This window comes from Gouania willdenowi, chromosome 9, assembly GCF_900634775.1.
Source record: "Gouania willdenowi chromosome 9, fGouWil2.1, whole genome shotgun sequence".
Taxonomy (NCBI): domain Eukaryota; kingdom Metazoa; phylum Chordata; class Actinopteri; order Blenniiformes; family Gobiesocidae; genus Gouania; species Gouania willdenowi.
Genome location: NC_041052.1, coordinates 1310481 through 1327164, shown reverse-complemented (window position 1 = coordinate 1327164; position 16684 = coordinate 1310481). Strand labels below are relative to the sequence as shown.

The 16684-nt window shown below is 35.7% G+C and overlaps 1 protein-coding gene across 4 annotated transcripts in view; it reads right to left on the bottom strand.

Annotated features, from left to right (window-relative positions):
- The window catches only part of grid2 (glutamate receptor, ionotropic, delta 2), a 537682-nt gene that overhangs the window by 127137 nt on the left and 393861 nt on the right, over nucleotides 1-16684 (bottom strand). For all 4 annotated transcript variants that reach the window (XR_003674813.1, XM_028457897.1, XM_028457899.1 and 1 more), the window contains exon 11: nucleotides 15434-15746. Coding sequence is in view for 3 of the 4 variants with exons in the window: in XM_028457897.1 (XP_028313698.1) it covers nucleotides 15434-15746 (313 nt within the window). In the remaining variant the exon portion in view is untranslated. The remainder of the gene's footprint in view (nucleotides 1-15433; nucleotides 15747-16684) is intronic.

Genomic DNA, 16684 nt, shown 5'->3' with positions numbered 1-16684 from the left:
CACCTCGTCCTCCACTCGCTCCTTTCACTCCCGCTTCTAAAACCTCTCCAACTTTACCGTCACATCCTTCTCCACTCTCACTTCAAGGACATCATGTTTATAACCTCACAGCAGCAGATCTACAACATATATAAAAGATCTAAAAAAACATCTAAAACATACATAAAAGATCTAAAAAAAACATCTACAACATATATAAAAGATCTAAAAAAACATCTACAACATATATAAAATATCTAAAAAAAACTTCTACAACATATATAAAATATCTAAAAAAACTTCTACAACATATATAAAATATCTAAAAAACATCTACAACATATAAAATATCTAAAAAAAACTTCTACAACATATATAAAATATCTAAAAAAACATCTACAACATATATAAAATATCTAAAAAAAACTTCTACAACATATATAAAATATCTAAAAAAACTTCTACAACATATATAAAATATCTAAAAAACATCTACAACATATAAAATATCTAAAAAAAACTTCTACAACATATATAAAATATCTAAAAAAAACTTCTACAACATATATAAAATATCTAAAAAACATCTACAACATATATAAAATATGTAAAAAAACATCTACAACATATATAAAATATGTAAAAAAACATCTACAACATATATAAAAGATCTAAAAAAACATCTACAACATATATAAAAGATCTAAAACAGATCTAAAGCTTTAAAGACAAATGTTTATACTGTAGTAGCTTTAAAAACGTGCATCTTTGTGTGTTTTCATGTTGGATTTGAAGTCACGCTATAGAGCAGAGGTATAGGTAACTATTATCATATTTTCCTGTAATATATATATTTTTGGAGTCATACTGTGTATTTGTGTGCCTATTTTGCAGTTATTTGGAGTAATTTTTGTGTATTTCTGTTGTCGTTTTGTTCGTAGTGTGGGTTTGCAGAGTCATTTTTAGTGTTTTTCTTGTCTTTTTGTGTACTTTTGTTGTCATTTTCTGTCATTTTGTATATTTTTCTGAATAATTAAGTTTATTACTGTTGTCGTTTTGTTCATTTTTGTTGTAGTTTTGTGTGTTTTTATCTTGTCTTTTACTCTATTTCCCTTCAATGTTGTAATTCTTTGTATTTTTTTGTGTACTTTTCTCTCATTTTGTAAATTAATTTTGGGGGCCGCATAAAATTAGACCGAGGGCCACATGTTGATGACAACTTGGAACGTGTTCCTCCTATAAAATTCCAATTAATCTTATTCTTATTAGATTTCAAGTCTTCAGTATTTCCTTCATCTCAAGATTGTGATATTTTGTAAATGCAGCTATTCACATATTCATTAATAAAGTACCTGTAAAACAATGAAAAACTTGGTCAAGATCTTCCCGTACATCTTACTAATAATGTTTCTGTCCAGTTATGGCGTCGTAAGTTGACATTTTTTTAACGTATTTCAGTTATTTCCTGATTTTTCTCTGCATACTGCAGCTTTCTCAACAGTCCAAATAAAAACATGCTAAAATGAGGTACAATGAGAGTCTGAACACGCTGATAGAAGACGACTTTGGTACTGTTCAAAGGGGGGCGTGGCACCACCACACTAAATGTTCATCAGTATGTGTTGTCCCTTTGATAAATGAATACATAAAAATGACTGAATAGTGTGTGAATAATAGTGTAGAATATAGGAATATTTTAAATAAAGTTCTTACATTTTGCACTTTTATCTAATATTCTAATTTTTTACTGTCTATTGTGTTGCTGCAAAAGTGAATTTTCCCTCTTGGGATCAATAAAGGCAAATTTTATTCTATTCTATTCTATTCTAGATGTTAAATGTTCCTCACTTCACAATCTCAGCCCCTAAGAATCATCTTTAAACTAATAATTTACAGTATATGCAAGAACATCCTTGTTTCTTAAAATCTGAGCTATTTGATCTGAAATAAATAATTTATTCAGAAACATAATCAAGAGTTCATAAATAAACTCTGAGCAGCACCGATGAAGCTTCAGCGTGGATAGAAAACCATCCCAGTTGAGACGTATTTATTAGACGACCTTTATTTACATTCTCACACATGCTGAGTCTTTAAATGTCAGGTAATAGAACGCAGCAGAAACCCACCTCTGTGTGTTTATGTCCACTCACTGGTTCCTATACAGTATTACAGTATTTGACTGTGTAAACTTAAGCTCCTCTTTCATCCAACGCTGCTTTTATCGCTCGCTGCCTCCTCAGCAGACGTTACAGTGAGTGAGGAAGCATTAAAGCATTCATCAGGGCTGGATAACCCCCCCCCCCCACCCCCCCACCTTCTACCTTTAATCTGAGCACGACTTGTTGGGCTGAACTTTAACAGAGTCGTAGTTAATTCACCAAGATAAACAGATCAAAGAAACACAAACCTATAGCAGAAATAGGCAACTGGCGGCACGGGGGCCACTTCCGGCCCTCTGTCTATTTTATGTGAGCCCCCAAAGTAAATGTACAAAATGATCGAAAAATACACAAAACAAGAGCAAGAATACATTAAAAAACAAAGAATTACAACACTGCAGGAAAATACAGTAAAATACAAGATAAAAACATAGAAAATACTCCAAAAACACATAAAACTACTACACAAATAAACAAAACGACAACAGTAATACATAAAATCAAGCAGAAAAATATGCAAAATTACAGAAAATATTATATTAATATTTTTGATTTTTGATTATTCCCAAAATTTCTGCTTTGTAGTGTGTAATTACCAAGGGACAGTAATTAAATGCTCATATTTTAGGACTGATGACCAGTATAATAATGAACATTTTATTGAACTGGTTTCTGATGCATTTCTGATTCATGTTTTCATAAAAAAAATTAAGACCCAAACACACACTGACTTTGTGACTATGTAGAGGAACTGACATGTCCACCAGATAGGATGTATAGCAGATATTTTTCTATATTCTGAGAGAGTAGGCGGAGCTTATTACTATACACCCCCCCAATATTTATCAGATCAAACTAAAAATAGAAAAATTTTCAGAGACCGAAGTTTGTGGGATGTCCAGAAAATTTGCTGTTTCTTGTGTTGTGGGCTGTGCATCAGTATTATGGGTATAGTTTCCACTCTGTTTTTAGTGCAAAAGTTACTTTTCTATAATTAATTAATTAATTGCAATTAATGCGATAAAATCCCAGAACTAGTGAAATATTGTTTTCCCAAATCTATTTAATGTAATTAATAAATGAACAATATTTGACACGTAAAGCAATGTTTTTCCAATTAGAATGTATTTTAGTAAATGACTGAATGAATAACAATAATAAATGATCTTAAACAACTAAAGTGTTTATTATTTCCATCACTGAGTGCTAACATGTGAAATATTATGATTGCATTCACAAAGCACTAACTTAAATTTCATCAAGATATATTCATGCTTTTCTGTATTTTTAGTAAACTTTCTAAAACAAATGTGTTTTTGTATTAAAATAAAAAACATGACTTAGTCCAGAACATTCCAAAGAAATGGGTTTTTATTTATTTTCTGTCTGTAATTAATAATCACATTTATTGCGATAAAGTCTCATCACTAGTAAAAATAAATAAATAAATAATCCCCCCAAATATATTTAACATTCTGTTAAGGTCCAACCCTCAGTTTTGTAAATTCCTGAAAATTCTCATGGAAAATTTGTATTGTTAGCCTTTTAAGTTGATTATTTTTGAATGGATGCTAATATTTATGATTGGATACAATATTATTATTATTATTATTATTATTATTATTATTATTATTATTATTATACTGTAATTTGTACATTTGTATTGAATCTTTGATTAACAGTTTCTAAATAATTATTTATATATTATATAATGTTACTCAAACAAAGTAATCTCCCCCTGGGATAAATAAAGTGTTTCTGATTCTGAATAAAAGGGATTTAATCATTATTTTTGAACCGAAAATGTTTGTTTTTACTTTCTGTGTTAATGAACAAAAAATGTTTACATTATTTCCTTTTGTGAGAGAAACAAAGATGTTAAATCTAATGTTGATTTCAGCTGCTTCCTGTTTGCAGTCTGACCTTTAAAGTGCATTTACTGAGAAATAAATGGCTTTCCTTCAGCCGGCTCCACTGTGAGAGCTGAAAATAAATATGTTGGTGTTACAATTATAGCTGACTCCTTATTACGGTGTGTGTGTGTGTGTGTGTGTGTGTGTGTGTGTGTGTGTGTGTGTGTGTGTGTGTGTGTGTGTGTGTGTGTGTGTGACTCAGTGAGGGATGGACAAGGAGCAGCTGATTGCAGTGTGCTCGGAGCTTCTTGGACAGATACATATTTAGTGGGCGGCAGCCATCTTTAGACAAAGACTCGTTTGCTCTGCATCCGTTTGAAGAGAATCTCTTTGTCCTCTTTTGTTTTAATAGCCTCCAGCTCAAAGTGACTTTTACTGTGAAGGAACAAACAGCAGGGGACGTTTTCTCACCCGACCTAAGCACAATGTTTCTCTGCTGTCGGAGGCGAGAAATGAAGAAGAATCTGACGATGAGCGTTTGTTTACACATGCAGAGCAGAAGTAAAGATACAGGAAGTTCATGTTTCATCTGCTAGATGAAGTGATTCAGAAAAAAAGAATAAATATATTGCTATTAAATTAAAAAACAAACCGCTCATTTTCATATTCAAAATTTAACTCTACATTCCTCCAAAATAAAAGTGAAAAAAAAACATGATTTTTTTGTTATTGGAACGAGTCCAAAGTTGGCAAAAACCCAAAATTAAACAGAAGCTTGACATTTTTTTCAATTAAATTTACTCATCCTAACGTACTACTCACGCTAACGTACTACTCACGCTAACGTACTACTCACGCTAACGTACTACTCACCCTAACGTACTACTCACGCTAACGTACTACTCACCCTAACGTACTACTCATCTTAACGTACTACTCATCTTAACGTACTACTCATCTTAACGTACTACTCACCCTAACGTACTACTCATCTTAACGTACTACTCACACTAACGTACTACTCACGCTAACGTACTACTCATCTTAACGTACTACTCACCCTAACGTACTACTCATCTTAACGTACTACTCATCTTAACGTACTACTCATCTTAACGTACTACTCACACTAACGTACTACTCATGCTAACGTACTACTCACACTAACATACTACTCACGCTAACGTACTACTCATCTTAACGTACTACTCACGCTAACGTACTACTCATCCTAACGTACAAAATCAACACAGCTATGATTAACGTGTGAAATTGTGCGTTCAGGCCACAGCAGGGGAACTACTCATATTTTAAATTAAACGCTATTAAAAATGACTATTAGAATTTTTTAGAAAAAGTACATTTTTTCCTTTTCTTACTTTATAAAGTGTCGACTGAAATGCATTCATGAGGAATTAAAGATTTAAGGTTTGGTTTGAACCTTTAAACGATCACATCTGTGATTGAGGGAGAAAATCTCAATTCACCTCATGTCATGGATGAAGAGTGGGAACGGAGGGGAAAGAAAAAGTAACAAGAAGCAGCTGCTAAAGACAGAAAAAACAGAAAAAAAATCAATGTTGTGACAGAAAAACTTAGTTTTAATAGAACAGCAGAAGGACACAGAGACATGAGCTGTTTTCACTGAAGAAGAACCGTGAAGGAATGGAAAGAGCACGAAGGAAGAGATAATACGTCCAAAAAGTTTGGTCCACTTCACAGCAGCAACATTACAGGAGGATAATTGATTAAAGGGTGTGAGAGAGAGAGGATGGGATGGAGGGAAGAGGAACAAACTCAACTCACAGTGAGAAATGTGAGCCATAAGTGCACGGAGCTGCAGAACAGGAGGATAAAAGGATGAAATACAAAGTAAACAGAAGAAATGTGGCTTTGAAAGGAACACAAACACATGGAGACGCAGCAGGACAGACACACGAGAAGAAGATGATGGTCAGAACAGCAGAAGGAAAAGACAAAACGCCTCATTGTGGTTCATCATCACCTCTGACCCCCACCCCATCAACACCCCCGGCTGCGTGTGGTCGTATACACACTTTTTACAAAGCCAAAGACGGAGTCATCCTCAAACATTGATCAATATAACACACGCACGCACGCACGCACGCACGCACGCACACACACACACACACACACACACACACACACACACACACACACACACACACACACACACACACACACACACACACACACACACACACACACACACACACACACACACACACACACACACACACACACACACACACACGTGTTTGTATTCAAACTGAGAACATTAAACACTAGATACTCAAATAAGTTCCTTTAATGTTCTGTAGGGAAATATATTTAAAGGGATCCTCCTTTGTTTTATGAATGTGGCCTAAAACCTTTGAAATGTACCTATTAAAATATCTACTGTATGTCGAACATCTGGTGGCTAAAGTTAACGCGTAAATCATGGACAGTTAAAGAATAACTAAACCCCTGCTTTCTGCTGACCTGCCACTAGGAGGCAAATTCAAAAAATGCCTTGATTATGGAAATTACTGTTGTAGCAGTAAGACACGCCCACTCATTCAGCCAGTCAGAGCTGTGCACAGAGACAGACTGGAATACACACAATGATGTGTCTATACGTACACACATAACCTGAGATATCTCACTACAACCTCACATAGCCTTACAGACACTACTCAGGGGCAAACAGCCTGCTCTCCTACCATCTCATGCACAGCGATAAGACGTACACACAGAGACAGACGGGAATACACACATAGCATAGATGTGTGTGTACATAATAGGGGTTGAACAACTTCATAGTTTTAAAGGTTGACTTTATGTGCGTACTAGTCACAGTGACATCATCAATCACATGATTTCAAGATGGAGGAACACAGGCTCTAAAACTGTAAAGTAGTCCTATTTTTAAAAGGTAATTAAATGAATATTGTGCATAATAATGTGTGTTGTTAGACATAGATCTACTATTAAGGACATTTAGAAGAGTTTAGGAAACATTTATTTAAAAAAAAAGTGTAGGATCCCTTTAAGACTGAAGAGGAAATGATAGTAAATGTGACATCACAGTTTTACTTGTGACCAGTTTTCCTAAACATAGAAGTCGGAGGAGGACGAGGACGAGTGGTGACACAGAGCAGAGGAGACGTCCAACGGTTGGAAACAGGACGAAGTGTCGACTACTGTCATCTCAGACACTTTCAGCTCTGTCTGCTGTCAAACCAACGCGCTACATTTCAGCAAAGTGTCACTTGTTGCTGAACTGAGGGTGTTTGTGAAGGTTTTTCTCAGTCCTACAGGTCGTAGATATTCTGATAACATACTCAGAGTGACCTAAAAATCCTCACTGGAGCAGATTCTTCCATTTCTACAAGTTTGAAAGTATTGTCACTGGGTTATGTAGGATCTAACATGTGTGGGTGTAACTTTATTCTCCTGAGAATTCTCTTTCAAAGGCTGAGTTAAGTTCTATTCTTTAGTACCTGGATCTGCACTGTCATCGTCTCAGACTAATCTTAAAACAAAAATAAAAAAACAGCCTCCAGCTGTGGATGGTGGTTAAGTTAAGTCTGACTTTTTTTTGTGTTTCAACGCACACAGAAATCTCTTTCTTACATCAAATCTCAATGAACTATAAGTGTCTTTCTTTTCTTTAACACCATTTATTTTGACTACAAGCTAAAATAAATTATCCATTAAATAAACAAGACCTCTGTATGAAACATTTTCTTTATTATCTGTTAAGTGATAATCTCACGTACATTTAAATAAGAATCCCTCTAATCTAACCCTCCAACTTAGACAGCACACATTTTTAATTTTTTACCCATCTCCATTTGTTCTAAGAACCCCAAAAACATCATATTTGAGGTTTATTTTCCTAAACTGGCCTGTTTTCCAGAGTTTTAGCCTCTGAAAACTGACTTTTTGAGCAGGTCTGAAATCAGGCTGTTTTGGAACCTACTTATGCATATTCATGAGTAGGCGTGTCTATAGACGTTCACTCCCTTCATGTCTCGCTCTTTTACAGGGTGATCAGTGATCACTAAAGCAATTTTATTTTTGCTATCCACACACTGTGGTTGTTTTCAGCCCAACACTTCACATTACAGTAAAACACATGGATATTTCAGCGGCTAGTATTATTGTGAGTCCGTCTCAGCGCTTCAGGGTGCGTGTTTATCTCAGCAGCAGCAGTCATTCAAAATCTCAAAGGAATGTTAAACTGCTGAGTCACATTCTCCTCTGTTCTTTTAACTACAGGAATTGTGCATTTAATGTGATAATCATTTGTTTTCTCCAACCGCTGCGTCGCATTGTGTCACAAACACGTCAGATCAGCGATACGAGGCAATAGAACAGGTTAGCTAATGCACCAAACCACAAGAGTACACATCCGCATAAACAAATAGTGCTGACACTACAGTGTACGTTCACTGTGGAGGCGTGGCAGCAGAAAAGTTCTGTATTTAGTTTTACCATAGCCATCACTCCTTCACTAGATAATAGACAACAATGGCTGACTTTGGCAAAAGTCTTCATCAGGTTGGGGGCGGAGTCCATGGGTGGAGTTACCAGCAGAGAGGAGGGTATTTTCTTTCGCAATTTTACTTGTGACATCACAAATTTGGGAAATTCAAAACGGAGCAATTTTCTCTGTGTTGTAAGACTTACACAGATCACAAAAAAACGACTGGATGGATTTATTTCACACTTTGTGTGCCAATGGACACTCAAATTACCTCATATGTGATAAAAACTGCAAAAGTGGATTTTTCATAATATGTCCCCTTTAAAATTACACTAGTGACATATTTCTCAGTTATAGCAGCAGCAAAAATAGATATTTGAAAGTTGTTTAAAAACCCAAAAGGCAAAATCTGCAAAATTCTGAACAAAAGCAAAACTTCATCCAGAAAGTAGAACATCTGGAAAACAGCCAGAACCTGGCCAGAGTAGGTCAGTGGAGGGACACAGAGCGGGTCAGTAACATGTTTTATTCTATTTCTCATTCGTCAATATTCTAAAATCTATGTCTATGGTTCTAAAGGAGCCACTTTCTATAGCTGGGTTTCCAATACAGATTTTCACAAAATAAAAGCAATATTTCTAAATACTGACAAAGTATAATGGAACTTTAAAACAAGCTTCTATTGAAGATTGTTTTGGGGAGGAGCCTCACGACTCCCGTGAAATCTCATCCTGTGAGACTTCGCCGCAGGAAGATGGACGCTCCACGCCTCCTTAGAACACTCTGTATTCCTTTGTTGTTTCACGTCTAGTGTGGCACTAATAATGTCTGGGCGTCCTCTTCTGTCCTGTGACATGTATTTGCAGAAAAAGTGTTCCATAGAGCTTTTGAGACAGTTTTTTTGCGCTATTTTGATTTTGCGTATTTCCAAGGATAATGGAAACAGCTCGTGATGCTAAATGTGGCGCTGTCCATGGTGCTGAAGGCAACAGCAGGCTCTTTGGACTTCATTAAACTGCAACACCCTGTTTATTCATATCAAATAATAATTCTTATCACTTAAAAAATAATAATAATTGTTTATAAAACTTGTAAGTCTACCTACTTGGTGCCAATTTTTAATCAGTGTGCCTATATATATATATATATATATATATATAAAATCTGAAACCAATTTAATGCGTATAGATTTGACTTAGTGTGTGTCAGTGATGCTCCACTAGAGTGGGATTATGGGATAGGGAGGTCTGGTCTCTAGTCAATAGTTATTTTTAACCTCCCTCAAGAACTGAACTACAGCAATAAAACTTCATGTGGTTTTTCTTTATTATACATTTTCCTCTAAAACTGCACAAGAAGAGTTTCATTTTTTAAAGAAACAACTCGAATCTGTCAAAGACTTCAAATGAATTCCTTCAGTCAAAGTTTTTCATCCATTTTCCAACACGTCTTCTCCTTTCTCAGGGCGGGGGTCATTGATGTAGTTTATATAAATAAACACCAGTGTAATGTATTGTGCTAATAACCAAGTCTTTAAATAACGGCTCCTAAAAATATTAGAACAACCATTCCTCCTTAAGGAAATAAAACATCTTGACTGAATATTAAAAAAACTAACATCAGTTTTTTTCTCATCCACTAAACTTTTGTCAGGCTTTTGTGTTTGTTTTGTTTTCCAGGGTTGGTGTGTTTTTCCTCTGGTCAATAATTACTCACAGAAACATTAATTTATCAAGGAATTAAATTTCAATTAAGACAAATTAAAAATCTGTTATTTATTGTCCATAATTCAATCCCGCAGCATTTGTCATGTTTGCTCATGTGCATCAGACGCGAGATGACTGCTTCCTAATTTTCCGCCCTTTTCATTCTAGTGATTGCTCGTAATTCATGTAATACACAATTAAAAATAAATTAAAAACTTGTAGAGTTTGTCAAATAATTAAAATAAATTGTGTACACACAGAATGGTTTGTTCATATGATATAATAGTTATATCAACACTTGGATCCATGGTCTGTATTGCTTTTTTACGAGTAGATTTAGACAAGGAACCTTAACTATTAGGTGTTGGAAAAGTGATGAAAGAATGACTGCAGTAGAATAACAAGACGGGAAAAAACCTTGTGTGAAGAGCAACAAAGAATCAGTCAAAGAGAAGATGAGAATAAGACCTTTTCACCTCCAAGCTAACGCAGCTAACGCAGCCGAAAGCCAAACTGTGGCATCATAAATGACGAGCGTCTGTCGTCATGTAGCTGCACTCTGTGTCTAGTCTGTGGGTGTCTTTGCATCACAATCACTTCTTCTAAAGCAGAACATTATGGATGACTTTCACAGGTGTGGGATTAAAGTGCAGCCAGAAAACTCCTTAGTTAGTAACATAGTTAAATACATACGTACGTGCTAGTTTACATGGTGTGTTTTTCAACCTTTTCTCAACTTTGAACCATTTATGATTTGATTTGAAGCTGCTATACCACATAAATCACACTTTAAAATAAATGTGTTTCATCCAAAAGTTGTTTTTCATCCACGACTGATGTCAGCGTGAGCCCAAAAAACTCTGACAAAGTCTCATTTCTTCTGTTTTCACACGTTGAAAGTTGAGCCAAAACAATTCTAGATGAAAAAAACCAAAATCCACATGATGTCAACAAACTAGAACAACCACAGAGTCAAACTAATCACTGTACAACAGAAACAAAAGAATTCACAGTAAGAATGAAGGAAAAAGAAAATTTTCCGCTTTGACGTCATATTTGCATTTTGCTACTGAACTCCAAATCCCACAATGCAATGCACAAACTTTTCGTTTTGTTAATTTACCTTTTGAGCAGCAATTTCTAATTTCAACATTTGGATGGCAAACAGGTACAAACATTTCTGAAATTTTTACCAGTTGTTCCATAATTATTCAATATTCACTCTTTCTGAGATGTGGACAATTTAGTGAGGGGGGGTGTGTCCTTATTATTCTTCCATGTTCATCTTCCAATAAGGAACTCCATCACATAGAAAGGTAAATATGGTATAGTAATAAGCTCCACCCACTCTCTCAGAATATAGAAATAGATCTGCTATACATCCTATCTGGTGGACATGTCAGCTCCTCTAAATAGTCACATAGTCAGTGTGTGTTTGGGTCTGGAACATGTTTGGGTCTTCAGTAAACTACTTAGCATATGTCTCAGCTCCCTTTAATGTGATCAGCTTAGAGCTATGAACATAGACTGTTCACATCACTAATGATTAGTCACAGATATGCATTGTTTCTAGACTCACACACTCTGGAAATATGACTTTTTTTTTTGGATTTTTGTATTATTTCCATTGGGCCATAACTGTATGTGGGAATTTAAGAAACAAGTTCTGATGAACTACGGCCAGGCTTGCGGAATGACTCCACTCCACATAGTAAAAAAAATGTCTCAGAGGCTCTAGACATCCGCTCATAGAATATCTATGTCAAATTACAGCCCTATTCAACGAGCATTAACAGAGTAGTAGTCATTTCCCTCGTGCCCCCATACAAAGTAATAGACCTCATTCATATATGGTATGTGTCAATGATTCCGTACCAACAACTGTCACAATATTTGACTCACACATAAATGAGAAATACACTTTTGTTTTTTTTTTTTTGTTTTCCTTTTGGGGCCCCTTGGGAACCCCATGGGCCCCCCAAAAATCTAAAAATCATACTCTGAGTGTTGATGCGTACACATCCATAGATTATAGATACCAAATTTCAGCCCAACCTATTCACGAATAACAGAGGAGTAGTGATCTGCACTAGTCTGATCTTTTTTATTTTATAGTATAAAGGTTACTCTTTATTGGTATATAAAACTATTTTTCTTCATGTAACTTCTTCATTTTTATTTTGGACCTGAACTTCGGGTTAATCCACCATTGGTGAATATTTTTAATCTTTTACATGAGGTTATTGTAGCTCGTCTCTGTGTCTGATCATCATTGTTTATTAGTTTTACACTAGAAGTTTTTGAGACTGAAGTGTGTGGGATGTCCTGGAATGACCCAGTTATGTGTTTAATAAGCTTTAAGAAATTGTTCTTTTACATTATAGATATGTACCTTATAGTTATAGACATCATCCTATAACCCTCACAACAAGACAGGAGAGTAGCGCACACACACACACACACACACACTATAGATGGACCATCTCTCTCTAACGACGACACCAGTGAAATGTTAATTACAGCTTAAAAGAGAATAGATTGTGAATCTCAACCTGCAATTAGCATGAATCATCATCATCATCATCACCATCACCATGATTACTGCCATTACCTTCAGCACAAGATAGAGAATAATTTATGGGATGTCGAAACCATCATGACTTTCTTTTTCAGGACAAAAAATCCTTTAACAGCAATAAACTGTTCTTTTTTTTCTACATTTACATAATCAGAGATTTAACAAATTTATGTTGGACGTGTAAAACAGCACACGCAGCGCTGCAGATAATGTGTTTCTACGGGTGATTCTGGAATCTGTGAAGCTTCTGGGGTCCGTTTTTACTGATTTCCAGCAAAAATTCTGTCAAATTCTAAAAAATAGCACAATCATGTGACTGCGCTTTTGCTCAGACGTCAGAAACTGCAATTATATTCATATTTAGATGTGTAAATAAATGTGTTTTATATTGTGTGAGTATGCAGTGTTTGTGTGAGTGAGTAAATAAATATGCATGTCAACGCTGAGGAGTGTATGAGAGTGAGTTCAGGTGTGTGTGTGTGTGTGTGTGTGTGTGTGTGTGTGTGTGTGTGTGTGTGTGTGTAATGTAACTGACTTTTGTTATGAAATTATAGATTTGGCTACAATCCTGCATATTTTTTTTTTTATATTTTGTTTTTAATATGAATTGTCCTTTGAATAAATAAACAAATAAAATGAAATTAAAAAATAAAAACATTTATGATTAAACACACACATGTAAAGAGTGTATTTATGATATAGATTAATGAGTATTTGATCATTTTGTGGCTTTAGCTTAAATTATTTCATTACCTTTTTATTAACGAGTGATATCATGTCCTTTATAATAGGAAATATCAACAAATGATGCTATGTTATGCTAGCTTACTTACTCCGGCTTTTATGATGAATAAGTGCGTTGACTCGCTTCGGTAGGGAAAACAACATCCTGGACCCAGCAACTGAGAAACATTATTTTAAGCATCCTAACTTTACTTAAATACAATTCTCCTGTTTTTTGTGGCCAAGTGTTAATTAACTCATTAAATATCATGTATTATTAGACTTTAAAAAACCAAAACAAAGATGTGATTTTTTCCCACGTTCATTTAATTTATTGTGTTAGTGTTCCCTGTAGTTTTCTTTTCTTTTTTATGTATCAGGTTGTTTTTGTGGCATCAGAAAACATCCAACATGGCAAAGAGGCAAAAGCAGTGATATCATGTGTGGGCGGGGCCTGGGCCCACCCATTTTATTCAAGGCCCACCCAGGTGCTGTTCATCCAAAAACCAGTGCAAAGAAAATATTTGAGCGAGAGCTTTTCACCCCACATGTAGACTGTTAAGCCCCGCCCACAGGCTGCATCATCACCAGGAAGTCTCTGTCCTAATGATGCATTCAATGACTCTCATAACTCCTGTTTAACCACCTGGAGGCGGAGCTCCAACACGGTAAAAATTCTCTAAAATCAATTGTCTGATGATGGCCTCGTGTAGAACCACATGTTGGTGGGAAAACAAAAAATCACCAAAAAAATAATATACAATATTCACTACGTCCACAAATGAATTACAGCTGTTAAGCCTGTATTACTTCCTAAATTTCAAATTAGCTGTTTTTATGATTTTAAAGTTCATTTTAAATGTTTTTTTTTTTTTTTTTCACTTGAGGAACGTGCCATGTTTTTAAAGTCTTACATGAACCAATTGCTAAATAATGTTGTTAGAACCAATCAGGGAGAACAATGTCAACAGTTATCAGAAGAAAGGAGGAGCTCGTGGTTAGCGAAGCTAAACCAGGATCTACGAGGAAAACATCTGGACAACATCTGAATGTTCGGCCCATTTCTTGTCAGGTTAGTTAATTAATAGCAGCAGCTCTGAACTCATTTTATAGTGTGATGATAATAATTTTTTTATTTATTTATTTATTTATTCAGTTTATTTCCGACATGGTTACATTCACTTTTTTTTTTTTTTTTACATTTTTTTGTACATGCCGAAAAAGGAGACGAGAGAAGCCAATATAATTCATTATTGACTTAATATAATCACATTTAATATCCTGCTGCAGTAGCAACACAGTAGTTAAAATATAGAGCTAAAATGTAGAGCTGTATTTCTCATTGTATTCCAGGTCAAAGGTCAGACCTTTATATAAAGGATGACCCAGACTGGGTTTGGGTTTAAACCAGGTAGTTGATCATATCACGATACGCAATAAACAGAAGACTCTCTGGGTCGTCATTGATCCAACTCGTATAGATCTGCAACACCAATAAACCTGAACTTTTCCAAATATCGTGACCAAGTCCTTCCCTCTATGCCTTTGTATCTAGAACACATCTTGAGGAGCTTTTCTGTGGTTTTGGACATTTATCCATCGCAGTGTTTACCTCTGAGTGCCTCCAATATGGCCCAGAATGTGACGTGGGTGAAAACCTTCAACATCAACTATTATTAACTGTCCCATTCAGTTTGCTGGATACTGGACATCACACAAAGGTCTATAGATCTATCAGGTAGTAACTGTGATCTTTGAAGAACCAAACTGACTGATGAGTTCTTCTGTTCCTCCATAGTTTCATTTGTTTCTATCACACACACGTTATGGTTTAAAAATGCTCATGTGTTTCTCATGCATCACTTCCCTTTCAGCCACTTTTCTACTTGACATCGCCGCGTTTTCTGCTCTAAGTGTCAGAGTTCTATTTTTCTTACCTTGTTGCACAAAGGATCCGTAGACGAACCACATGGAGTTATAGAGCGTGGTAGAGGACACGGATCCCACGGGCAGCCGTGGAGGGTTGAGCCAGTTCAGCAGGTACACCAGGATACCGATGAGGAGCACGGTGCCCGCTATGCACGCCCACAGCGACAGGTCGAACGGGGCCAGGCAGGCGAACATGTCCACGGTGCGCTCAGCCTTACGCAGCAGAACGCCCACAGAATAATCCATGTAGCGCGTCGTAAAGTCAACCACGCTTTCTCGCTCAGGCGTGATGGTCAAAGCAGAAAGTCCCACATCAGCACGCTGCAGAGAAACAGAGAGAACGAAACAGTGGAATGTGATGTTTTATTATGTCACAGTGGGATGTTCTGAGTTAGTAACACATGAAAAAACTCAACATATATAATGATTTTATCATTATTGATCCATCTGCTAAATATAGCTGGATGTCACAACAGATTATCGACCAATAATATTGTTTTAGCTCCCTTAACGTTTTACATTCATAATGATATGTGTAATTAAAATATGGCTTGTAAAGTTTAATAAACTTAACATGTGTTTCATTCTTTTAAATCCATTTTTAAAAGCCGTGTTGTAAATGTCATCCTAATGTACTACTCATGCTAAGTGTGACGTCTAAATCAGTATGTAGTGCAGTGGTTCCCAACCTTTTATGGGTCGTTAACAAATTTTTGCTGACTGAAGACTTTTTACTTCTTCTATAATTAGCTCTTGTTCAGCTCTCGTGCATGAGGTTAAAGGTCAAGAGGGACAAACTCTCCACAGCTGACGGTGCAAGAAGTGAGTCTGACAGAGTTAGATTATTTTCACCGTTAAAGCATTGATTTCTTGAATTATTTTTTGCGGAAACGTAGTATCGGTCTTCAATGTAGAAATGCTAAAGCTAATGCTGCTAAAGCTAATGCTGCTAAAGCTAATGCTGCACATGAGCTGAAAATTCAGGTTTTTCCTGCTTTTTAAACAGTGACCAATCAGCTGATCAGTGTGGCTTCACTGATCGACCTGTTTACTGTCCATCGTGTGCACTTCCTTCAAATGTGTAAATGTAATTAAAATAATAGCTTAATAAAAATGATCATGGATGTGGTTAGTGAATGGTGAACCTCATAAATGTACCTTTTTAAAGTGAGAACTCATACTTTTCACACTTGCTTGTCCCATCAATAATACTGGTAATAATAATGAATTATTCTTAAGCACTTTCAAAAACTCAGACA